Raw genomic sequence first — 27,713 nt, forward strand, 5'->3', positions numbered from 1 at the left:
TTGTTTATCTTTTAAACTTTGCATTGTTCAAGGCTTCAAGCGAATAAAAGATCTTTTAAACATGCATATACATAATTATAAACAGAGAGAAAACAAGAGACACAGAAGCTTTTGGTTTCCATCAGAAACACAAGAAATTACTATGGTAGACAGAAAGTGTTTACAAAACCCAATCTGATATGAAACAGATCTCTCATCTCTGTCAACCATTCAGCTACAAATTGGGCAAAGCACCAACCCATTCTCATTACACTCAGGGCACCTGACCACCACAGTGCTCCCCTGCCTCTGACCCAATTCTTCCTTCACCACCAACACCATCTTTGAACTCCCATTGCACTGAAAACAGGGCAAGAACTTGGCCTCCCCACACCCCTCACAAACAGACCCAGCTTTTTTCTTTGGACACCCATCAAGAATCGCACCCAACAAACCCTCCTCCAAAATCTTCAACACCTCCTCAGCCCCACCCACATATCTCCCCTTCACAAACACCCTTGGAGGCACCCCTGCCTCCTTCTCTTTCCCGTCCATCAAATCCCTCAGCTCTTCTCTGAACCCACGATCCATCGACACGTCGCGCTCGACAATCATCACCCCGAGTCCTTCTATGGCCGCTCGAACGGCGTTGCACGCCTCGAAAGTCCTCCGAACACCTCGCAACGTCGTCGTATAGACCACCACCTTGTTTTCTCCGGCCGGCGGGCATATCTTCTCGAACCGGTCAAGTGGGTCCTCCTTGTTCTTCACGCCGAAAACGCCGTCGTTCGGAGACTTGAAAATTCCGCGATTGGGGTTGGAGTTTTCCTTACCGGCAGTTTTTGGGTCTCTAAAGTTGAAGGCTTTGGGCGGGGGGAGTGGCGAGAATCGGAAGCTATCGGCGTCGAGCCCGGCCATGAGCTCCCATGAGTTGATAACCTCCGGGTCGGACCGGAGGGGTCTGGGTTCGGAACGGAGCGGTTTCGGGTCTGACCAGAGCGACTTGGGTTCGCAGAGCGGGCTCGGGAAAATGGACCCAAGAGTAAATCTAGACGGTGGGGTGGGCGGAGTTGTGGGCGTCTGCGGCGGCGGTGGGTCGAGAGTGAGGAGGCCGTAGGTGGAGGAGGTGAGCGAGACGATGTGATGACTTAGTGCCGAGCTACCGAGTTGGGTGAACTCGTCGTCGTGGTTGAAGAGATTGGAAGATACACAGCCCATGTTCTCGTTTCTCGAATTCTGAGCTCAGAGAGTGTGAAGTGGGGAATAAGGAGTGAGAGTGAAGACAAAAAAGCTGTGAACTTTAGATACAGAGAAGACTTTTCTGGAGTGGAATTTAATATCTTTTATATATTTCTTTCTAAATTTGGATTCTTTTTCTTGAAACAACGGAGATTTTTTTCATTCAATTTTCAAATGGAGATGCGTAGACTGTAGCACATGAGCTTTGAGCGCTAAAATTTAATTCAAAATTTATTGTGCGGTGTTACAAGAGCGTTGCCAATTATTGCGTTACTGTGTTTAGGAGAGCGTTTCATCTCCAGTCAAAAGCTTCTTGGTTCTCTCAATCAACTTGGATCAATGGGCCTCCTTCTAGTTTAATTCCCAATGCATCACCAATTTTTTCTGTACAAAATGCTCAAATGGGCCAGTGAAATTGGGCTTTCTTCATCTGAAGATCATCTTGAAGCTATGATGGCAACATTGGGTCCAATCTAATTAACTAGGAAATGGAAGATGAAGAGAGTGGCAAGGGGCCGCTGCCTCCGCTACCATGGCAGGCGGTGCGGTGGTGGGAAGGAGGGGTGTAACCGTGAAGGTTCGGAAGACGGGTCGGGTAACTTTCTCCTTTCCACCACTCTCTCTTTCATCCATCATTTTCCTCTTATATCGAAAATACTCTTGGAAGGACTTTGAAAATATCGAAAATGTAGGACTCATAAGTGTCACGTAGGCAACTAACATAAGATTTGATAGAAACCCTAACTTTAGAATCACATTGCAAAAAACTGGAGAGACTGGGGTACCTAACAAATTGAAATTGACCTTTTCTCCTTTATATCTAACAAAGAAAATAAAGTTTAGAATATTACAATTGAAAAGATTATCAAACGAACGCTAAATTTTTATTGTTTTATTTTGATATGAAGGGGTAAAAGGGGCTAATAATAAATTGTTTAGTATTTCCATTGGGTCTAAATAGAAGCAAGCACTCATCAACAAAATTATTATAGCAGAGAGGGCCTCCCCAGTAAAGCCAATGCTATATATGTGGTTAATTTTAAAGTGACACGGCATAACCTTAAAATAGTTTGTAGTTAATCTTTCCTACGAATCATGCAAGAGAGGTTGCTGCTGTTGTCGAAATAATTAAGCTTGACTTAAAATTCAAAAGAGCCAACAAATTACATTGTTTTCTTCTAGTAAGCAAATTACAATATAGTACCCCCAGGGTTCGTTTGGTACACCTCCCTAACTTGGACTGGTTTGGATAAAAAATTATCCCATGTTTGTTGTCATACGATTCTAATTTAAAATGGGATTAATAATCTGGGGCCCACCAAATACACCTTCTTAACTGGGCTTAGTGAGACCCGTCTGGGAAGAGGGGACAAATAATCCCCTCCTCATCGCTCGCGACTTCCTCCCCTCTCCACGCCTTCGTCTTTGCCATTAGTTCCCACCCCACCACACATCTCGTCACAACCATCACCTCCCAGCTAAGCACACACCTTGTCACAGCCATGGCCTCCAACCCTCATCCATGTCAACTGCTCTCTCTCTCTCTCTCTCTCTCTCTGCTACAAAACCCAAATGGAGGAAATAAATCAATTAATTCAAATCCCTTTTTCTTAATATGAAATTGGGAAGAACCTCATAAAACAATAGCTAACCATCAAGCCATTCATCATCAAAGAATCCACCCAGGCAGAAGCCTCCTCAAATAAGCAAATTCCCAAATTTAGATTGTGGGGTTTGGGCATGTGGCTATTGAAGAGAGAGGAGGGTGAAGAGAGAAATAGTGAAATAGGAAAATGAGATAATATAAAATTTTCAATTAAAAAGCAGAGAGACAAATAGATTGAGAAGAAGTGGAGAAGGAGAGAGGAGGGAGAAGAAGAAGATGAAGTTGCAGGTTGGAAGAAGAAGATGAAGTCGCAGAGAACAAAAGAAGAAAAGTTAAAAAAAAACAAAACAAATAAATCCACTTGCCTTTTTTTTTAAAATTAAAAATAAAAAAGTCAAAAAATTTAGTCCTAGTCCAATTGGCACCAAACACAGTACAAGTCTTATCCAGCTTATGCCAAGCCAAGCCAATCCAAGACAATTCCAATATTTAGCCTAATCCATGACAATCCCGCGTACCAAACGAGCCCCCAAGGGTTTGAACAGTCAAAAATAAGATGATCCATTCCTTTCTTGTGGGGTCTGTCGGCAGTACCCATAAAGTCCAGACGTAAATAGCTTCATAAAAACTGTGGAAATATATTAGCTTAATTTGCTCATTTTGTGAAGAATAATTTGAAATTTCAGAAATACTAATGTATAGTGTGTGAAATTTCAACGACAAAATTATGGTCCCGAATTGAAAACTTTGGTATTGCAATAGAAATCTAATGATACCATGATGAAGTCTTTGTAACATAATTTGAGATACACTTTATGTAGACGACAACCAAGATCGTCATATCAAATATCGATCACAACTTCACAACCCAGAAAGGTTACTTATCGTGGGTGTTATTCTATTTTCCGAATTTATGCCGTTGATTTGCTCCAATATTATAATTGAATGCCTCCCTGCTGGCCTTGATCTACTATAGCTTGCAAGTCTTTATTTAATGTGCGTATCACTTATTCTTTGTGCCACCACCACGTGATGAGTGTTGTATACATAAGGAGATATATGCCTTATTGCAATCAAACAATGTCACGTAATGAATGTAGTGAACATATATAAGGGGATACACCTCCTATTTGTAAGACAGATTCTCTCCAAATCATGGACAATGCTAGAAGGACGAACTTAGTTTGTGTTCCATTGACAGTCAGTTACTTCCTCCAATATGAGCAATTTTTTATCTTTGATGTGAGGCTCCGTTTGGCTTATGGGAAAGAAGGCTTGGGAATGGGAATTCAATTGCTTTCCCATATTTGGTAAGTCTAGGTATGGGAAATGGTTGCCTGGTACATGGGAAAGTATGAGGAAAAGTGAAGTCCTCCTCTTAACTTGGGTTTTGTTTTCCCTTCTCATAGGAAAGTTTAGGAAAATGAGCCAACATTCAATGCACAATTTTCATGACTATTTTGTCCTTATGAACAATTTATAATTATAACGTATCATTAAATGCATTCTTTTTTTATTTGATTTAATATGGGTATAATTAGAAAATTGTACAAACTTTGTTTTCCATTCCTACTCAAAACAAACATGGGAAAGGAAACAAAGTGAAATCTCCCGGTTACTTTTCTGACATTACCAAACATAGGAAATGAATCTTTCATTCCCATTCTTTGGGAAATGACATGAGAAGTGATTTCCCCTCAAATTCATTCCGTGAACCAAACGGAACTTGAGGGTTTATAATAAATTAACGGTTAAAATTCACCCTCATATATAAGTAATTCACCGTATAACATTTTTCGCATTTTTCATTATGTGCAAGAACTTTTTGCGATTTGTTTGCATCTAGGATAAGAGAATTGGCAGCATCAGTCAATGACTTACCTAGAAACACTTTTGTGCATTTCCAATCATTATCGCCTATGAAAACAATGTCAATATTCATTATGGGTTCCTATCATTTATGGGATGCATGAACCTCTTCACTTCATATGTAGATCAACCCGACGGTAAACGTTTTTTCTTTTTTCTTTTTTTTTTTCTTTAAAAAAAAAAAAAATGGTACAAGTTTGGTGCAGACACTGGTGGCCCTGCCCTAAGTCTCCTTCCATGATTTCTTCACTTTATTTTATGAGTTATTAGATGTTGTAGTTCGCAAGGCTATACCAATTAATATATCATCAATTGTTCGTTTCTGCATGTTTTGATAGTTTTTGTTAATCGGATATTTCTTTCGTATAAACTAAACTAAAGTTACCTTTTCCCCCTAATTAGGGTGATATGGGCCATTTCCCTGAAATTATGCACCAGATGGAGAAAATGATCTTGATGTATAGACTCAAGTACATGTAAGAGTTGTTATAGCAAGTGTTGTAATATTTTTACTTTCTTCAGTACAATTCACTCATTTTATAACATACGTCGTTATATATTTTAAAATATAAACTCGTTGTATTCCCAAATCAGAAATGGTGGAAAGCTAGGGTTTGGATTTGAAATCTTTAGTGGAACAGTGGGGACCAAATGAGGGCAAACAGTACACATCAGTACGTTTGACATCTACTGGTGAATAGTCGCGTCATAGAGATAAAGGTCTTTGTCAAGTTTTCTTAATAATGTTATATAATTTAAACTTGTCGTCACATGTTGTATATATATAATAATGTTATACTAATTAAACGCGTTGTTATACCCATTTTAAGTAACAAAACAACACTTTTTGATTAAATGTTTCCATCTTCAAACGGAAGGAAAACCTAATGTAACGCATCGTTATACCCATTTTAAGTAACAAACCATACTTTTTGATGAAACATTTCCTTCTTCAAACGGAAGGAAAACCTAATATAACGAGTCGTTATACCCATTTTAAGTAACAAAACAACACTTTTTGATGAAACGTTTCCTTATTCAAACGGAAGGAAACCTAATGTAACTCTGAATGCTATTTCTGTAGTAGATAGCAGCAGTTATAGTCTCCACAAAAGGATGGGCAGGCTGCTATCCTGCCACGGAAGTACAAAACATGAAATAGCCATGGAAGCCATTTTGGTTTTCAGTTATTTTGCCTTTTAATATAAACGATATTAAGTAAGAGGAGAATCGAATATAAAATAAATAATATATACGGTCATATTATAAATAAAATATAATTTTAAGTAACAAACCATACTTTTTTATGAAACATTTCCTTCTTCAAATGGAAGGAAAACCTAATATAACGAGTCGTTATACCCATTTTAAGTAACAAAACAACACTTTTTGATGAAACGTTTCCTTCTTCAAACGGAAGGAAACCTAATGTAACTCTTAATGTTGTTTATGTAGCAGATAGCAGCAGTTATAGTCTCCACAAAAGGATGGGCAGGCTGCTACCCTGCCACGGAAGTACACAACATGAAATAGCCATGGAAGCCATTTTGGTTTTCGGTTATTTTGCCTTTTAATATAAACGATATTAAGTAAGAGGAAAATCGAATATAAAATAAATAATATATACGGTCATATTATAAATCTATATATATAAAGTAAAAGGCAGAGAATAGTGAAATATTCAAAATACCAAAAAATGCCCTTGGTTAATTCAAACATTAAGAATTGAAATTATTAATTAAATAAGGATAATATGGTAAATTCACATTTTCATATTAAAAAACATTAAAATTAAAAACAAATCGGATAATAGGTCCTACTTTTATGGAACATAACTACCCAGGTTATCTTTTCTTAATTCTAAAAATAAAATAAAAAAATAAAAAAGATAACCAATTGCCAAGGGGCTAGTAAAATACAATGTAAGATATTTTATTCAAGGACAGAATCATGAATTTTTTGATGAGTGGGCTAGCTTAAATTCTAATAATATTGTTTTTTATTACCAATTTCCAATAAGCTTTAACATAAAACAAATATGGTTGCTAATAAGTTGATTGCTATTAGTCATTAAAAGCATATCCTAATTTAGGTTTAACAACAAACCACGCCTAGCCTTTCTTGTAAAAATTCCATCTATAAGTCGTGGAGGAAGTCCTAAAAATTTGGAACTTCACAACAAACCAGCCCATTTCAACATGAGGGCATTATTGGAAAAATGAAAACAATAAACCATGGAAGCGAAGTTTGGTGGAATATGAATTTTGTATTAATTGATGACATGAAAATGCAATCAAAGGATTCCAATCAGACCACCATATAGCAATGGGTTATCTTGGAAACACTACCTGAGCTATAACCCCGGCTATAACTCCTGCGGCTATGAAATTTTAGGGGCCTTATACCAAAACAACAAGAGGATCTTCTAAATAAAGTTTTCAATGAAAAATTATAAAAAGAATCAAACTACACAAATCAAAATCTTGTGATCATCAAATTACTAATTATCAATAACCAACAAAAAAAACAATAATATGCAAATTGTAGGAAAAACAAAATATGAGAATTTAAGAGGGAGAGAGTTGAACGGTTGAAGGCTGAAGCTTGAAAAAAAATTAAGATACATGCGGCTTGAAAAAAAATTGCATACAAAGTTGTATGTTGGAGGTCTCTTATATTGGGTAACATGAAAATCAATATTAAATAGGAAAAGGAAAATCAACATTAATATTATCGTATTAATATAGGAAATATCAAAGCAATATTTATAGGATATTATTTAATATTTATTGGATATTTGTAGAAATGTCACCTGAACTTATTTATCAGTTTTAATTTGTCATTAAGAGAAATGTCACCTTAATTTTTCAAAATCCATGATTTGTCATCTAATTTTTAATCCTTGATTAAGGATATTTTATTCCTTTTATTTTTAAAGGTGGTTTAAAAATGGAAAAATCATTACACAAAATTGTATATCTTTTAAAATAAACCATTAAAAATCAAGGGTCTTTCCTGCCAAACATTAAAAACAATTTAAAAATAAAGAAAGAAAATTGAAATTTGCATTTTTTTTTCCATCCCCTTATCGTCTCTCTCTATTCTCCCTTCCTCCCCAACCACACCTCCCCTCTCCTCTTTTTTTTTTTTTTTTTTTTTTTTTTTTTCCCCCCAGGACCTGAGCACCCCATCCCCACCCCAACCCACCCCCACCCTTTGACTCCCATGGATAAAACTATCTTACTGCCTACCAAGATAATATTATTTTGTGAGTTTGTGTTTTTTTTTTTGCGAATTTTTCTCTTTGTTTCAATTCTAAAGTTTCTAAACTTTTCCGAAGTGAAAATAAATGGTTTATTAAATTAAGGATTTAGAGTTTGGATTATTGATATGTTGGCAAGGAGAGCACTCTATGTGCTGTTTGTTTTTTCGCTTAGGTACTTGGCATGCAGTCATCAAATAGAATGAGAGGGTGGGGGCGGGTGGGGCCTGGGGCTGTGGGTGAGGTGAGGATGGGGTGGTCAGGTCGTGGGGGTGAGATAAAAACAGAGGGACGGGCTAAAAAGGGGGTGGGGGAGGAGAGGAAGAGAAAGGCTTTTTTTTTCTTTTTTTTTTTCCCCTTTAAAATATAAAGACTAAAATACCCTTAATATTGGATGAAAAATTGAATGGTATTAATTCAGATGACAAATTATATATTTTGAAAAATTCAGGTGACATTTTTCTTAAATTTTTATTTAATGTGACAAATTGAAACTGAGGTATAAGTTCAAGTGACATTTTTACAAAAATCCCTATGATAAACTCATATCACTAAAATAATATTTATTATGGGGCCTTATACAATCGCTCACTTTGCTCATGCCAAATGCCATCCCTAACCCAATATAGTCTTGTATGTGGTTCCGCCGTTGATTTTACTATGCTTATATGGTTTATTGTATATGTAATAGGTTCCATGTAAGTGTGGTCGCTTTTGCTAACCCCCTTCATTGGTACGTACGTTAGGTGAAGCTGTGAAATAACCCCGGGATCTTACTGTTTATGGACACAAGAATAACAAATTGATTTATTAGAATGATCACACCTCTAACGTCCGAATCTCCGCATAAGATAATTTCTGCATATGTATATATGTCTTCATTTATATAACGCTGATATTATATGATCAATTTTCCAGGACACCAAATATACGATCAAAAGTCAGCACAATGCTATCATTGATTCGCCAAGCTTATCAATACAGTTAACAGAAAAGGATGAGAGCATAATTACAAGTTAGAAATTAAGAGCATGCATGTGACAGCTCTCAACAAATTTCTAACTTTAATGGAAAGACATGTTTATTTAAGAAAAAGATAATGGTTGACAATGCCACACTATCTCAATTACCACCTAATTTATTTAATCCTTTTTTTAAATTTTTTTATTATTGGTCACAAGTATATATTATTCTCATGTAAACATATACGTACTGCCCTACATGTACTTCTTAATTAAGCATTAAGAGCTACTATTGTATTATGTATATAGAATATATGTCGGTCCAAGTGCTTCCCTTATACCGACAAGTGGCACAGTGGGTCTGACGACGACGGCGATGACGGCGATTTGGTGAAGTTCCAAAGATCATTCTCGTTGCTGTAGACTTCAGATTGGTGATGGGATCTACTTGTACGTAGGTATGGATATGATAGTTGTACGTCATGGTCATGATCATGATCATGTGGAGGAGAAGAACAAAAAGCCATGTTTGGATCACCAAAGCATGACAGGTTGTGCTTTGATGTCTCTTGATCTTGGCCGTTGAGTTGACCCAGCTGAGATGCCACAAGGCGGTCAAGGGTAGCCCAGTCATTTAGCCTGGTTTTGGGGTACTCATCATGATCTTCAACTGGGTCATTATTGTCACAACCATTACTTGCTTGGTTTGTTGAAGAAGGAGTGTCTATGAGCATCTCATCAATGGCCTGGTAGCAAGCTTTGAAGCTACGGTCCTGATCAAAAGTTGGAAGAGTTGGGCTCTCGAGCCTTGGGAGATGCATAAATCTTTCTGATAAGTTATTCAAGGATTGGTCATGGTTTTCGAGCTTGCAAGTCCTTCCCATGTACATGAGTATCTGATCAAGCACTCCATCGTTTCTGGAACTGTGTATTTGGTTGCTTGATGATTCCATGGAGAAGGAGGCTTTAGGGCTCTCTAAGGCTTTCTGATAATTCTTCTTCTTGAATACTCGGCATACCACCCACCCATCTTCCGCCATTGACTCGGCCATTGAATTACAAACCTGTATATATATATATATATATATATGCACATAGCAATATATGAATGAGTATATCAAGTTTGAATAGATGGAAGTATGTATATCTGGAGAATTAATGGCTTACGGTGGTGTCATGGGTGTTGCTTTCATCAAGCCTATATTCATGCATGATCCAATCCGACTTTTGCCCATGAGGAGCTCTCCCCTTGTAAAACACAAGCGTCTTTCTCAACCCAATTCTTCTAAAGCCGCTGTAGATGATCTTGTCCCGCCCTGTGGCCTTCCAAAACCCGGCAGCAGTTGCCCGATTGGTTCGAGTTCCGGTCGGGTACTTCTTGTCTTTGTGACTGAAAAAGTACCAATCGTTTTGTGGGGTGGAACCTATCTTGCACTTCTCTGCATCATGTCAGAAAAATTAATTAACAAACCAACCACCATGAATTGTGACTGCATATATATGAATTAAAGTTGATGAAGAGTTAATGCGTACCTTGAATATCCCATGGCTCGAGCTTATTGAGATCAACTTCTCGAATCACATCAAGATCAATCCTCTCAAAGGCCACTTTCTTCCTCAGATAGTAATGGAGAAGCTCCTCCTCAGTTGGATGGAACCGAAAGCCCGGAGGAACTTGAGACTGGCCGTTTATTGATAGATTCATATGATCCTCAGCCATTATAACAAAGAAAAACCAAAAAGAAAAAAGAAAACTTCTTGGCGGTGAAAGAGTGGAATTGAAGGAGCTAGAACAAACAAGGAGAGGGAGGGGTTTTGATATCGTAAAGGGTACCGCAGTCATAATTTATAATGGGAGTAGGGCATGGAAGGGTCCAAAAATGCATGAAAAGCTTAGGTATCATGGCTATTAGTGTACTTAGAGTGGGGTCCATCCCTTGAAGAAGAGCCAACCACCTAAACTGTAGGGACTAGAGAGAGAGAGAGAGAGAGAGAGGAGGGTTGTGGGCCATGCTAATATAGGTAGTAAAATGGGGTTCACATGAAAGAAAAAAAAAAAGAAGAAAAAAAGCGTTAGAGAGGCAACAATATTATTGTGAAGTCAGTGTGTGCGGAGGGCACGCCCACATCTCAACTATGACCCTCGACCTTAATATCTATTTGAAAAGCACCTCCAAAACCACCACTATTCTATCCTCAAGAGAATCTCTCTCTCTCTCTCTCTCTCTCTCTGTGAATATACATGTCACTCGTTTTACTTGTGCAACCACCCTCAACGACAAGAAGGGCAAGAGAGAGACAGAGATGATGGGGTCTGGAGGCACTGAGCTTTCATATGGTCCCTCAACAGAAAAAAGACATGATGACCTTTTGTGGGAGAGATTTAATTAGTTGTGAAATATATGAATATATTTGGTTTGTGTAATGTGGATCTCCCATATGCTATTTCTCTCGGTTGATCACATTATTACTTTGCACTAATTAAACATTGCATGTCACCAACTGTGAGGCTAGGCTAAGCTATGCTAGCTAGGCTCCACATAAACCTAATGATTTATTTCTAATTTTGAGAATGTGATATTTTAAATTACTTTAATGTACTAAGAGTTGGATCATAATTAGGTGCAAGGGAACAGACACACTGTATTGATCAATTAGTCTAACTTGGTGAATTAAATAGAAGAGAGTACTAAATCATAACCCTCCGTTTAGATGAAGAAATTGAAAATTACATAGAATAGAATTTTAAAATGACGGAATTTCGATTTCCATCATTTCAGTTTCTAGCAATTGAATATTTCGATATTTGGATTTATGTATGTAGAATTTTGTAAATGACACTATGAAAATTGTGAAATAACGCCTATATTGATGGAAATTAAACTGGGGAATTTGATGCTCCAATTTCCATGATTTTTTCCGCACGTCATTTAATAAATTTCTCGCTTAACTTGCCAAATAAGGGAATTATCAATTTCTCCTCTTAAATTCCCAGAGTTGTTTTCCCTCATCCAAACGGAGGGTAAATGTTCATCCTAAAGAGGGACAATATTAAATAATAAAATTATAATTTAGGCTTAAATGTAAAAATGGTCCATGTGTTTTACTTATTTGGTCAATTTAGTCATCGTGTTTTTAATTTGGCTAATTTAGCCCTTATATTTAACTCTGTTAGCCAATATTGTCCACCAAACTACCGATAAAAAATTAATAAAAAAATTATTAAGTTCAGTTTACAATAATAAAAATATGAAGAAAAATAAGAAAATTTAAATTAAAAAAAATGAGAAAACCCAATCTTCTTCTCTCATTCCACCACCACCCCCCCAATAAGCAGCCCCAGCCACCACCCCATTCTCTCTCTCTCTCTCTCTCTCTCTCTCTCTCTCTCTCTCCTATTCATCCCACCCATGCCCACAACTCCTCCATCCCTCTTTCCTCTCCCTTCCCTGCTCGATTCTTTTTGTACATTTTCTTTGTGATCTATTAATCATTATGGTGTTAAAACTGATCTTTTATTTTAAAATTAAAATTTGATGTTTCTTAATAATTAAGAGCTTTTTTATTAGTTTAAATAATATTTAGAAATTCTTTCACTATCAGAATTCATTATTGAACGTTGCACTCCTTCACTACTTAATGGCTTTACAACAACTCTTTTTTGATACATGGGTTATGCGGCCAAGAAAACCGAGGCGCAGAGAGAGAGAGAGAGAGAGAGAGAGAGAGAGAGAGAGAATGGGTGGTGGTGACTGGTACTGCGGATGGTGGTTATGGTGGTGGTGGTGACGGCATGGGAGAAGAAGATGACATAGAGGTTGTTGGGTTTCCAGATTTTTTTATTTATATTTTGTTATTTTATTTGTAAACCAAACTTAATTAATTTTTTATTAATTTTTTTAACGGTAATTTGATGGAATGGACAATATTAACTAACGAAATAAAACACAAAGACCAATAATTGACCAAATTAAAAATATAAAGACTAAATATAACACATGCTTATAATGTATAAACAAACGGTACAATTGAATTAGTGCAGTACATGCTATGTAAGGAATTTTGGGGTGAGATAATATGATCGTGGAAGATGGCCATGTGACCTATTGTTGCTTGTTGAACTACTGCATGGGGTAGGCTATACCCATATTAATGGTGATTGGCCTTTTGCGTTTTCCTTTATTGGATTTGGCTTGAATTTTAATTTCCTTCCAAGAATTCTGTACATGTAACTGATGAATCTTTTCACACGTGGTCTAATAGTTCCACAATTGAACAAGAAACGAGACCATGTCCTAATTAATGTGACCCCTCACAGATTTGATCAAATTCCCTCTTCATATATTTTGTTTTTTTCCCTAGGTATGTTGTTCTGTTACACTAGAAAGGAATTGAAACAATTGATCTAGTCTAATTATTTTTCCATATATTATCCCGTCACATTTTTTATTTATACAAATACATATTAAGGGAGGAGAAAATTGAACTTTAGGACCTCTGATACAAGAATAAATACTCTTAACTACTTGAGTTACAAACTTTTTGCCCTTCACATTCATACTGAGCAACAATAGTGGGATAGAACATATAAGCGGATTATGCTCGTTTCTTGCAGATTAAGCATAACACGTCATCTCAAAATGAAAGGCTAATGTTCCTTAGTTAAAGAAAAAATGAAAGCCAAATGTCAATGACCTTTCCTACCAACGTATACGGGACGTCATATAGCATATTCAAAGGTTGTTAGAAGACCTTAAATCAAACTTAACTTAGGACAAAAATCAGTGCTCAAGCTCATGTTCACGTTCATGCATTGTCTTCATATGTCCAGTTTGACACGTATTTGTCAAAGCTTATGGAAGGTTTTTCCAAGAAACAGTTTCCCATATTACAATTGTTCCAAACTCGTGTGAGAGTTAAGAAAGAAAAGGCAACAAAAAAAAAAGAAAAAAAAAAAGAAAGAAGAAGAAAGCCAACTTGCAAAGTATTTAATTTCCTTATTTCTTAGTTTTTTTAGAACAGTTTTTAATCCCAACCCATCGATCTCCATTGGACAAGTTCCAAGAATATACGTACATCTACTGATCCAAACAAAAGTATAATACTAGAGACAGCTAGCTTTAGATCGGGGGTTTTCTCCTGGATCTCTTCTGATCTTCAATTTTTGGTGGACTTATGTTGATTAACTATTCCTTTGGCAGATCTATTGTCTTAAATCTGGACTGGCTTTGGTTGTGCCTCATCTTACGAGAATGCTCTTTGAGGTTGTGGTTTGGTCATGGTAGATCCATTGCTCATTGGTGCATTGAGGCTCCAGAGTAATTAGGTGGCGCTATCTATGTCATGTCCCAAAAGAAGATTAGAGGCGATTGATTTTTCTTTTGTCGGCGTTGTTTTAGTTTTTTAATTTTAGTTTAGTTTGTTCAATAAAGTCCATGAACTCTATGAGTTTTCTGTGTTTTATCTCTTATTATTCTATAAACTTAGTTGAGTTTGTTGGGTGTGCTTAGTCTCTCTAAGAGAGTCATTTCAATTAGCGGCTAATTTTTGTCTTTGATGTCATTAGACTAAATTCTGAAAAATTATGGTGGTTGAAAGGGGTCGAGAGTGATTCTCTCAAGATCATTTAAACTCTCTAGAAAAGTATAATACTCAATTTAGCAAACAAAATTATAAATGATGTCATTTGCGGCATAATTTGCGCAATATAGGGTAATTGACTTAGATGACAAAAGAGAGAGAAAGTTAATTATAGGAAGATGTCAACATTAAGTGGATGAATCTTGTCCCCATAAGGGGCATTTTTGGCATCACGAACTGACTCTAGTGCATTGCATAAATTCAAAATGTAGTAATATGCATGTTTTATCTAAGTCAATCCACATTTAACTACCTAAGTCACTTAATTAATGATTTGTTTTGAGTATATATACAACAACATACCTTCGGCCACTTACTAAAGATTTTAGTGCGACTCTCTCTCACTGCACCCACACAAATAACGGTACCACTAGCTACCTATATATATATATATATATATATATTTACAATATTATTACAAAGAAAAGATTTTCTGTTATGAGGGTTTTCATGTGTCTTTGCCATAATCATGAGCCTTGCTCCTCCAAATTCTCTGTGCCTAATCATGGTTTTTTAGAGACTAATTGACTCAGCAACCACCTCTTCACTAACCTGCACTGGACATCTCATCTCCCTCTCTCTCTCTCTCTCTCTCTCTCTCTCTCTCTCTCTCTCTCTCATCATCTTATTATCCTCATGACTTCATCTTCTTGTACGATATGATATTTCTGATTGATTAATTACCACTATGATATATACATCTCTAATTTAATTAAACTCAAAACCCTTTCTAGAACTGGTTGATTAATTAATTTATTTATGGTGATCTCGAGTGACGTGTATTGTGACAAATCATGAACAAAGATTCAAGTAGCCAGAGAGAGGGACAGACAGAGGATATGGTGTTGGATGATACGTTAAAAACTTCAACATGAACATAATGTAAGCCAGGTTGATGGCTGAAGTGTGTGTTATGACGTAATATCATATGTGTATGTTCTCTGATTTTGTCAAGTAAAGTCTTTTCAATGTATAAGTGGTATAATCTAGAAGTTGGTAGACCACTGCTCAAACAATATCACTTTGTATATATAATCTAGTAAAATGCTTTTGGTTGTTGGTGAGGAATATATTATTCACCCTCGTAAATTTTTTATCATTATCAATTGAAATTACAGACTTATTATTTACGTGTTGAACCAACAACCATACGTGTTCCACGTTACTCACATAAAAGAAAAAAAATTTCACTTGAGTCGGCCGTCAATTGACATATTAAAGAGAGAATGTTGGGGTCCTTTTGTGTTTGTCATTGAAATTTGAGGTGCTGAGTTAATCAAACATAAACATGATCGAAACATCCAAGATATTACCAAACTCTCTTTCTGAATCGATTGGAGAATTTCACATCTATCTTAATCTGTTTCCTAGACGAATGTCGGATGTCTTATTTTTATACGCAAAATGTCAAGCTATTCAGACCAAAACAAGATGTCACCTATCTCGTTTTTAAGGTATTCTCCTTTGATGTTTCAGAAGATAATTTTAATTAATTACATTGTCAAAATAAGAATCTTTGTCGAAACAAATTTAACAAAAAAAATAAGAGGAAAATGACAAATTAAGTGCCCACATATGTGATTATCAAAAATAAAAAAGACATGTTGACTACAATTGGTCATCAGGCTGTTAGGTCTGACCCAGCTCGTGGGCTCGATCAGTAATCCTCAAAATCCGATGTTATTACTAGCTCTGCCGTATGTCAATTGTCATGCACCAAATCTTTACCGACTCTTTGTTCGTGTTACTTCTACGGTGGACTAGTTTAGATTAAATTAAAATAGAATATTATTTATATAAATAAATAAAAATATCAACATTCATAAATTTAGTTTAATTTAATTTTAAAAATCAAGTAGAAATATTTCGATTAGTTTGAGATTTAAATTGAACCAAACGAAATCACGACTTGAAATTGGGTTAGTGTCCGATTTTAAGGTGGAATAACAAACCGGACTCCCACCCTTTGTTTCGCATTGCTCCATTAATTATGTCCATAATCACACTTTAGCCAGCAGAGGCAAAGGTTTATAAGGCCCACTGTACCAACTAAAAGCGTGAATTAATCAAAATTAGTTAACCACAAGAAGATCCAATTGAATTTCTTGAAGCTTTCCGAACTTGATGAAAGAGTGATATATATCATCTCTCTGCAGTCTCAGCGGAATCTTTCTAAAGCTGCTTTCCCCAAAATTAAAGCGTACAGCTATATCGTCTTGGACAATTATTAGTGAATGATTTATATGAATATTAATGGAGAGCAAGCTCCCCTTAAAAAGGTAGGTATAAACAGCCTGGTGAAGAACATATCTGCTTTGGAAATTAAAGATCGATGTCTTTTCCTAGCAATTGTGTTTCCAGAGAGTTTGTAATTATTCACGTGGCATGGGGTTGCTTTGCTTCAAATCTCATGAAATATGTCAATGCTGTAACTTTCATTCCTTTTCTTTTTGAACTTTTGGACGGAGAGCAAATTACTTAATGGTAAAAGATGGGTAATTAGTCTTCATAAAGTTGATCAGACGGGTAGCTTAACTTTAAGCAAAACCATTTGGATCTGACATCTTCTTTTCTCATTGCAGATTAATTATATGGATGGCAAAGTTCATTTCTCCATTATGAACTAGCCATAGACCAAACAGCTCATATTTTAGGGCTACGTGTCATTGTGTCAATTGTCTTTTCTTTTGGAATCAATCTCCTTTCGTACTGCATACATCTTTGTGAGAAATATATATATATATATATATATATATTCACTCACTCCTTGACTCTTTTAAAACTCCATTGGAGATCATCCATCTGGTACACCTGTAGTGTCAAAGCAGAATTAGAATATTATATATATATATATATATATATACCGCCGCCGGATGTGGATGAAATTCAAAGAGATTGGTTCACTTTCACTTTGATTTAATCCTTTTTTTTTTTGAACCATTGGATTAATATCTAACGGATTGGATGACCAACGGTGAGTGACCATAAATCTCTTGGACTACCTGGGGTCCAAGAGATCAGGACGAGAGATATATATATATATATATATATATATATATATATATATATATCAGATTGCAAACTAATCCCAACTCATAGTCTATAGCGACATATCAAACTTTCATGCGATGAGTAGTCAATAATGTATATCAAATTAGAACCCTTCCTCATGAGTAGTCTTACATGTGGAGAGATATATAAATGCATAGGTACGTAATTGCCTAAATTTGCTTGAAATAATTAAAAATATGTGAGAGACAGTGTTAGAGTCAAAATCAAGATTTACGTAATGAATTAATAAGACAATCACTAAATTCCAAAAACATATAAGTTTATAACGAATAATAAGTCATCAGTGTATATCAAACTACCCAATATAGCTAGAATCTACTTAATTTATAATTTAGATTTCAACTGACAAGATAAGATACTTGTACTACTGAAACACTCTGTGATATGTGTGAACATTATTATCCATATGCGGCCTAGCAAGCCTTTAATTTTCCATTGTACAATGAAATTAAACTCCACATGTTTCGATTTTGTAAGGAAGAAAGAGATCAATCATTTTTAGAAGGCAAATGTGTGGGACTGACACATTTCATGACAATGCCATTTCAACTTATTAGGACAAACAGAGATAACAAGGGGACAGCACCAAAGTTGATTCTCATGCTTATTTTGTGAAATGTCGCATGCGGTAATTTTTTATTTTTTTTAAAAAATAATTTATACAAGCGATATTAGGGGACGAAATTGAACCTAAGATTATGAATAAATACTCTTAAACACTTGAATTACAAGCCCCTTATCAATATCGAAGCTTTAAATAAAAGGTGAGTGGACATGCGGAAGTTGTAGATTGCGAATAATTAACTTTTTGAAACATAATTCATCAACAAAATCTAGAAAACAATAAAACTGCATATGAAACATGATCCGACCTCTTTAGGAATAGAAGAATCCTTGTTTGGGGCCAGCCAAATTTTCTTTCCAATTTCAATTCATGCTTTTCTCTTTTTCATCATGTCATTTCATTCAATAATTTAACTTCAAATTATTTATGCGTGCGTGGTGGGTGTATTGCATTGGACATAAGATTATATTATATATGATCACTCTGATTAATTACCTGCACTGCACGCATATTAATCTCTAGTTAAATCCACTCTAACCACGCTGTAATGCAGCTGAATATCTAGTTATTGATAACATGATGATATGGTCGATATCAAATAGTTGTCTTGTAAAAGTTGCACTGCTTTTGTTGAAAGGTTATGCATGTCTCCATTCAGTCGTCCCACTACAAAAGCAAAACAAATCAATTTACTTATATAAGTCACGTGTATTAAATGAAAATTAAACTTAATTATTGTGGAAAGGAGAATTTAAGCATTCTATATTGTGGGATTGGGGAGGGGTACTTCTAATTACTATTTTTCTTTTTTTATTAACGGGGAGTGTGAATCTAGAAAAGTCCGGAAAAAAAAAAAAAAAACCAGCTACATTGCTATCGAGAAGGGGCAAAAATATAGTAAGTAGATACATAATTTCGAGTGTGATCTGACAACCAGAAATCAGACAATGACAGAGCAACTTGTGATAGATTAATTGACGTTCGTGACCAAAGGAATTAGTCACAAGTTGAATTTTTAGCCTTTGCTTTAACGAGCATTTTTGGGGAGTAGCCCACTTCTCTTTTGGATCTCTTCCAATATTGAAAAAGATACATATCACTATATTAATATCTAGTTGCTACTTCTAATTATTAGTTATGGCTGCAATTTTTTTTCTTAATTAGAAATTGTAAGACAATGCATGATTCCCGCTATTGAAAACCTAAGATTTCTCTTCCGGTTTGCTCTTTATAATGGTGACTCTTGTACTTGTTTGGAGAACCATTTGGTATTATTCAAGATGTTTTGCTTGAGGATTATATCTTAAGAGGGCAGAATCGAACTTAAAACCTCATATACGAAATAAATACTCTTAATTACTTGAACTACAACAAACCCCTTGCAATATATCGTTTCTTTTGAACAACAAAGAAAGAGGTTATATTTTCGAACAAAAAAAGAAAGAGATTATATAGTGTGCTTCTAACTTTTGACCCAGATATTGAATTGAGTTGAAATGGAATTTCTCCCGCGTAACCCATTTTCTCAATTGGGTCAGTATTTTTATGTTTATTTTCTCCAAAAACATTTCACGGGCCGAACGGTTCTAATTATGGACTGAGTCAATTGTTCCTAAATTTGAGGCAGTCATGGAATTAAAGCCCATATAACTATGGGTCGCGCCTTCAATGTTTTTCTAAGGAAGGTTGTTGATTTGGGCTTGAAAAGACAAAACACGTAAAGTTTATCATATAATTCCTAAGCTTAATTCTGATAAAACTGTTCTTAAGCTTGAATCAAACTAATTAACCTTTTTATAAAATAAAATATATGAAGATCATCAACTTCTAGTAGGGTTCAAGTCAGAAAACTAGAAGAAGGAAATTAAGCCCAGCACAATAAGCATCCAACCCCACAGTCTGAAGGAACAATCTTCATAAACAAAAGTCTGAAGAACAAGATTGCCAATCGGGTTGGAAAAGGGAGGGCCTAGACTTTCAGACTAGTTATCTCAATCTCATGCTCGAATCTTCATGGCACTTGACAGTGTATGTGTGTGAGAAAACTCATGTTCTTTATTGTTTGGATTATCGCTTGTATTAAAAAAACTTATGAAGATCAAGATTTATCTATGCTAGGAAGTGTGAAAATCTTCATTAACAACTTCATAATACATGCATACAAGAGAAATAAGACTATATATGAGCAGCACAATCTAATTCTTACAACACTGGAACCAAAACCAGAAACAGAAAATTGAACCCTGTAATTCCATATATTTCCCTCTAAATGTCTAGCAATATTCCATCTTTCTTAGACGAAGCATTTCTACTACTACTTGAGAGACTCCACTGGTCAGAAAATCCCAAACCAGAGGCAGAGCCACCATTCCCACACTTAGCCACAGTCCTCACGCTCTCAATCAACTCCTGGGTTCTTCCCTCCTGAGCCAAAATCTCCAGCAGCTGCTCTGGGCTGATCACAAGCTTCACCTTCCAAAAGCTGACATTGTTGTACCTTGAAAAAGCTTCTGTGTAAGACCTCTTCATCATGCCTTGATAATCAAGCGACATTCTGTATGGTGCAGAAAGGGAGCAAGTAGGTATGCTGTTTGATCTCACATGGCCTTCCCTCACAATTTGGGCACTGCCCAAGTGACCACTTTGGCTGGTGAGTGGGAGGAGATAGTAGTTTTGTCTTGCCACAAGATCTTCATGGGGAGAGAGTGGTTTCCAGAAGAGGTCATGGCTTCTGAAAATTCCATGGTTTGGAAATTCTTTGGTGATTGAGCCTACTGTGATTGGCGCATAGAATTCCATTATGCCACCATTGGAAGTTGTCACTTGGACCAACCCTTCTGCCTCCCCCACACCCCCAAACAAGCAATTTCCCATTGATTGAAATTTGCTTTTTCTGATCCAAATTTCTTCTTCTTCTTCTTCTTCTTCTTCTTCTTCTTCTTCTTGTTATAGGGAGGTTGTGGCTTATGGGTTGTTTGGAGGGTATAAAAGAGAGGGGAAGTTATGGAGGGAGAGAGGTATTATGCGTCGGTGGGATTCTTCTTGGGGGCTTTCCTAAACCAAACAAAGGATATTAAAATAAAAGAAACAAAGGGATATACAAAAAGGAAAGTAATGTGGCAACAGAAGGCCACTATTCTCGTCACAAAGTGATATAACATGCATGAATTTATAATAGGATACTGTTTTTGTTGTTCTCGCAAATCACGGTTTGAAGCATTTATAAATTTTTTTATATCAAAAATACAAAAAGAAGTGGTTTAAAGTGGTCCATGTAGGAATGGTTAGAAATAGTTGGTACTTTGGGGCCATCTATGAAGCATTCTTGATTTTTGGTCAATGGACCCAATAACCTTCTTTTTTTTCACTTTCTCTTTATCAAAATTTAACCCAAGCCTTATGGGAAAGAAATTAAAGAACCCTATGGCTAGGATCTTCATCATTCACTCATTGTTTAAAGTAAAAGTGGTAATTTGACCAGTCATAAGTGATGTGCCTTTAAAAATAGGGAGATTCACTATTATACCCAATATGGGGGCCCAAATTATAAAAATACCCTATATAAAATGGACTTTAGAAACACACCCAAAGCCCATTTACAATATAACAAAAAAGTTTTTAACTTCTTATAAATTACAAAACTGCCATCAATTTCTTAAAACAAGCCCAACCTCAAAATCTCATAAAAATACCCAAAGCACTCAATAGGGCATCAAAGTAATTTAATAATAAATATTAAATTCAATAAGGCTAGCTATCATTTTTTGAGTTTTTTTTTGGCTTTGTTTATAGGAATTCAATTGTGTAGGGTTTATTTATAATATTAGTGCTAGAAATGGGTATATCACTAAATATCTCTTAAAAATAAGGGTCACCACCAACCATTCTTTTTGTTCCCTAGTAGCCTCAAGTAGACAAGAGGAAAAAAAAGGAGGTAACAAAGACAAGTGGGAAACTACGGAAATCCAGGGCAGACAAATTGGTCTGCACTTGAATTTGCCTATCCATCTATGGAATAAAACAATAATGTTATAAAAAGTTTATGTGATTATTTTTGCAGCATCAAATTTCCTTTCAAATTTTTTTCAAGAATACCAAAAGTAAAGCATTATATTTTTCCTCACTTCATTCGAGGATGGTTTCAAGCACTGGTTTCCACCTTGTTCCACAGTTGTTGCCACCATTGATCCCTGCCTCTCTCTGAATTCTCAAGAGCATTTCATCCACTGATATCTTCTTAGACACCAATTCTTGAAGCTCTTGCTGTGTTATAATCAATCTAACTCTCTTTCCACAACTTGCACCATCCTTTGATATATCCTCAAGAATCATAGGCCTTGTGTGCTCCAAAATCTTGTCCTGGTTCTTCACAATGTGCAAGAAACTCTCATTCTTGGTCACAACCCTTGGAGCTTGAGACTTGTTTTTGTGTCTACAAAGTGGTAAGCAATTGCCCATGTGATGGGTGTTCAAGGAATCGAATGGATGGGATGCAAATTAATAAAGGAAGAAGAGGGAAAAAGACGTTTTGGATTTTGGGAAGGTGGTGGGAAGTTTTAAAGGAACAAGTGAACTATACATATACGTTTAGTAGATGAAAGGTGTGTTTGTTATAAATTGTGAGTGGACAGCTGCTACCTTTCTGTTACAAAAGGGTGCAGAAATGAATTTCCATGGTGGATTGAGAAATGAAATGAAATTTGAGAAGTAGTTTGAGAGAGTTCAGGATTGCGAACATACAAGTAATGATATAGTTCAATTTTTTTTGGTTACTAACGTGAGTTGAAGATTCGAAATCACTACCTCTTCTGATATTGGAAAAAGAAACATCACTAAAACTGAAAGCTAGTTTGTGATTTTTTTTACTTTTGTGAATGAAAAGAATCAGCATACACATTGAGTCTCGTGGGAATGTATATATAACCAACTCTTATCTTATCCCAAAAAAAGAAGAACAAAAAAGAAAGTGTCTAAGCCCAGGCCCTTGTTAGACCAAGGTCTGACGTGGCTGGGTTTTTGAATTTGAATGATAGTTCTTTATCCTCTGGTTCGTTTGAATGAGGAGTTTTGTATTGTATAGAACTCTATCACTTAATAGCTGAAATCCTCAAGCTGAGTGGTCCTTGGAGAACAGGAAGCTTGAAAACAAGAGCCTTGAACCGAGAAGAACTGAGACCTTTAGTGAACAGATCAGCAACCTGATCTTGTGAGCAAATATAATGAACATGTAACTCACCACGAATTACTTTCTCCCGAACATAGTGGTAGTCAACTTCTAAATGCTTAGTCCGAGAATGAAAAACCGGATTGGAAGCAAGTGCAATAGAAGAAACATTATCACACCATAGAGTAGGCGTAGGTAAGAAAACGCATAAATCTCGGAATAAGGATCGTAACCATGATAACTCAGCAGCGGTATAAGCTAGTTGCCTGTACTCGGCCTCCGTACTAGAACGTGAAACTGTCTTCTGCTTCTTTGAGCTCCAGGAAATTAAGTTAGAACCAAAATAAACACAAAAACCACCAGTAGAGTGTCTTGTATCAGGATCCCCTGCATAGTCAGCATCAGAATAAGCATTCAATTCAAGTTTTCCAGGTTTATATCGAAGCCCATGATCATATGTTGCCTTCAAATATCTTAGAATGCGTTTCACTGCTTGCCAGTGCAATGTTGTAGGTGAGTGCATAAATTGGCACACTTGGTTCACAGCATAAGATAAGTCTGGCCGAGTAATCGTGAGGTATTGTAAGGCACCCACAACTTGGCGATATTCAGAAGGATCCACAAGAGGCTCCCCACCATGGAGACTCAGTTTCTGACCAGAAATACATGGTGTAGATATAGGCTTGCAATCTGCAAAACCAGTGCGAGTAAGAAGATCAGAGGCATATTTCTTTTGAGTCAAATGCAACGCGGAACCTTCATAAGTAGCCTCAATACCCAGGAAATAATTTAGACGGCCCAAATCCTTCATAGAAAATAATTTTCCCAATCGCTGAATAAGCATCGTAACCTGAGAAGAATTATTTCCAGTCACCAAAATATCATCTACATAAATAAGTAGAACAAGAAAGACCCCATTGTGTTTATACACAAATAAGCTATAGTCACACCTGGATTCTTGAAACCCAAGTTGTAGTAGAAAATCACTGAACCGTTTAAACCAGGCTCGAGGTGCCTGTTTTAAACCATAAAGTGACCTCTGCAGCTTGCAGACGTGATTGGGATACTGTGAATCAACAAAGCCAGCCGGTTGTCTCATGTATACATCTTCTGTCAAAAAACCATGAAGAAATGCGTTCTGAACATCCAATTGACGAACAAGCCATTTATTAGACACAGCAAGCCCAAGAACCATTCGAATTGTGGTGTGTTTAACCACAGGACTAAACGTCTCTGAATAATCGAGTCCTTCCTGTTGATGGAAACCATTGGCCACCAAACGCGCTTTATAACGCTCAATAGATCCATCGGAGTGCCTTTTAATCTTAAACACCCATTTGTTGGGAAGAACGTTCATGTGATATTGAAAAGGAACCAAAGTCCACGTCCCACACCTGTGCAAGGCACTAAATTCTGTGGCCATAGCAGTCCTCCATTCTGTGCGTTTAATAGCTTTGCTGAAACAGGAAGGCTCAACATTTGTAGAGTCAACTTGGAGATGCAAAGCGTACCGAGAAGAGGGTTTTAAAGTCCCTGTCTGAGATCGAGTCACCATCTGATGCCGAACAGGTTGTGTAGATATAGCAGTTTCAGTCGAAGTGGTGGTAGTATCAGCATGTATGTTGGTGATGAGCGGTGGAATAGATGAAGTGGCAGCTTCCAATGGTACTGTAGATGGAGAAGATTCACGTATCACAACTAACTCTTGGACTGGAGCAGAAAATGTTGAAGTGTCACGACCTCTGTCTTGGCTTAAAGGAGATGAAGATGGCGGTTGTGATGGTATAGGGTGTGTTATTTGTGGGCTTGGGCTCGGCACAAGATCATTAGGTGCTGCAATGGGCTCGGGGTAAACAAGATCAGGTTTAGTAATGGGAAAGTTAAAGGAGAGAGTAGACTCTGTACCTGAGTCAGAGAGGACACCTTGCCGAAGAGATGTGAGTGCAGGATGTGCAAATGGGAAGGTACCTTCATCAAACAGCACATGGCGGGACAAAAACACCCTACCTGTTGTTAGATCGAGACATTTATAACCAAGATGATTAAGAGAATAACCCATGAACACACACGGACGAGACCGTGGCTGAAGTTTGTTTTGGTTATACGGACGAAGAAGAGGAAAGCAAGTGCACCCAAAAACCCGAAGAAATTCATAACTGGGACTGCGATTGAATAAAATTTTATATGGACTCTTTTGTTGAAGAATTCTAGTTGGCAACCTATTTATCAGATACACAGCAGTTTGAAAAGCTTCTTCCCAATATTTTTGTGGCATGTGAGACTGAGTCATAAGAGCCAAGCCTGTTTCGACTATGTGACGGTGTTTTCTTTCAGCCAAGCCATTTTGTTCTGGATGTTTTGGACAAGAGAACCTTTGATGGATACCTTGAGATGCCAAATATTGAGAAAAGGTTTTTTTGGTGTATTCTCCACCTTCATCACACTGCAAAATTTTTATTTTATGGGATAGAAGATTTTCAATTTGAGTTTTAAATTGAATGAAAATTTGATGGACATCTGATTTATTTTTCATAGGAAAAATCCAAGAATAACGTGAGAAATCATCAACAAACAACAAGTAATATCGGAAACCTTTGACTGAATTAATTGGAGAACACCATACATCAGAGTGCACAAGTTGTAAAGGAAACTTTGACTCGGATGATGAAACACTAGAAGGCAATTTAGAACTCTTAGCTAATGGACAAGAATGACAAAAGGAAAGTTGAGAAGAGCCACAAACAGGTACGAACTTATTAAAAATTAAGTATTTTATTTTGGCAGACGCAGGATGTCCTAAGCGTGAGTGCCAAGTTTGGGCAGAAACTCTAGAACCTATGGAAGCTGCCAATGCCTGGATTGATGAAGGGGGTCGAAACTGCAATGGATATAAGCCATTCTCACATCTCCCTTGGAAAAGCGTCCTCTGGGTTTTGAGGTCCTTGATGAGAAAAAAAGTAGGATAAATTAGAAAATAGCAATGGTTATCAATAGTGAAACGGTGAACAGATAACAAATTGGATGAAGCATTTGGGCAATGCAAGACATTTTTAAGAGAGAAATTTGTAGAGGCCGTGACAATTTGAGTATTTCCAGTATGAGTTATGTGTAAATCAGAGTCAGTACCTATACCGCCAACCTGTTCATTACCAACATATTCCTGAGCATTATTGAGATTACCAATATCTGGTGTGATATGTGCATTGGCACCTGTGTCAACGAGCCAAGCATTTGAGGCAGATCGATTTGCAGTGTTAGACTGGGTGGCCATAGCAGAGAGACGGCCTGCTGGAATTCGGCCCTCATATGCAGTATTCATCCTGTTAAAGCAGTCCAAAGCTTGATGGCCAGGCTTGTTGCAAATCTGGCAAATAGAACGAACAGGGACTGAAGAAGAAGACTCCCCTGGAGAATTGAAAGGTCGTTGATTGGGAAAGTTGGACCGAAATTGACCACGCCCATTAGGAGCAGCAGAAATTTTGTTGGATGAAAAACCACGACCGGAAGAAAAACCACGGCCACGATTGCCACGGCCACGTGAAGCAGCAAAGGCAGTAGCTCCTGTGTTCAGATTAGGAACCGGCTGTGACTGGTCCCCCAAACGTCGTTCAGCACTTAGTAGAAGAGCCTCCAAGGCTTCATAAGTGATTGGAGTATCACGGGCTTGTGCAGCACTGACTGTGACTTCAAATGCAGCTCCAACATTATTCATAATGATGGAGACCAGATCACCATCTGTGAGAGGATTTCCTGCAAGAGCCAAATTATCAGAAATGGAATTGATTTTGTCCAAAAAATCAGAAATGGGCATATCTCCCTTGGTGGTACGCAGCAACTCATTTCGCAAGTGTAAAATCCGATTTTGTGAGGTGGACGCATAGCGACGCTCCAACGATTGCCAAGACTGGCGAGAGGTGGGGGAAAGAGCGACAGTAGCCAATACTGCCGGACTCAATGAGTTGTTGATCCAACTGAGAATGGTCTGATCTTGTTGCACCCAATTGAGATAAGCAAAGGTCATTTGAGAAGTATTTGTGGCTGGGGAATGCTTGGGTGGACATGGCACCGAGCCATCAACATAGCCAAAAAGGTCACGACTGCGAAGAATGGGAGATATTTGAGCCAACCAAAGTGGATAGTTGGTTCTATCGAGTTTAATGGTAACAATAGTGGAGACTGCAGGTGGAGCAGCATGGTTGGGTGTGAGAGAATTGTTGGTTGTGGGTGTGGCAGAATTGTTGGTTGGAGATGATTGTGGGTTTGCATCATTGGTGGGAGCATCACTTGAGGTGTTGGTAGCCATGAGAACAGGGAGAAAAAAAAATTAAAAATTAAGGTGTCGTTAGACTAGAAGC

General features: G+C 36.9%; 3 protein-coding genes across 3 annotated transcripts; all 3 read right to left on the reverse strand.

The window, feature by feature from the left end:
* Nucleotides 1-157: 157 nt before the first annotated feature.
* Nucleotides 158-1,348, reverse strand: LOC117628004 (uncharacterized protein At3g28850). The gene has a single exon (XM_034360341.1). It carries the CDS (start codon nucleotides 1,195-1,197, stop codon nucleotides 211-213), a length of 987 nt encoding a protein of 328 aa, XP_034216232.1. The 5' UTR covers nucleotides 1,198-1,348; the 3' UTR covers nucleotides 158-210.
* A 7,725-nt stretch (nucleotides 1,349-9,073) lies between these two features.
* Nucleotides 9,074-10,764, reverse strand: LOC117627814 (NAC domain-containing protein 43-like). Its single transcript, XM_034360062.1, has 3 exons — nucleotides 10,451-10,764; nucleotides 10,085-10,356; nucleotides 9,074-9,981 (listed from the first exon to the last, which is right to left on the reverse strand). Exons 1-3 carry the CDS (start codon nucleotides 10,758-10,760, stop codon nucleotides 9,253-9,255), a joined length of 1,311 nt encoding a protein of 436 aa, XP_034215953.1. The 5' UTR covers nucleotides 10,761-10,764; the 3' UTR covers nucleotides 9,074-9,252.
* A 9,542-nt stretch (nucleotides 10,765-20,306) lies between these two features.
* LOC117628274 lies at nucleotides 20,307-21,318 on the reverse strand. Its single transcript, XM_034360691.1, has one exon. It carries the CDS (start codon nucleotides 21,066-21,068, stop codon nucleotides 20,460-20,462), a length of 609 nt encoding a protein of 202 aa, XP_034216582.1. The 5' UTR covers nucleotides 21,069-21,318; the 3' UTR covers nucleotides 20,307-20,459.
* Between the last annotated feature and the right edge of the window lie 6,395 nt (nucleotides 21,319-27,713).

This window comes from Prunus dulcis, chromosome 5, assembly GCF_902201215.1.
Source record: "Prunus dulcis chromosome 5, ALMONDv2, whole genome shotgun sequence".
NCBI lineage: Eukaryota > Viridiplantae > Streptophyta > Magnoliopsida > Rosales > Rosaceae > Prunus > Prunus dulcis.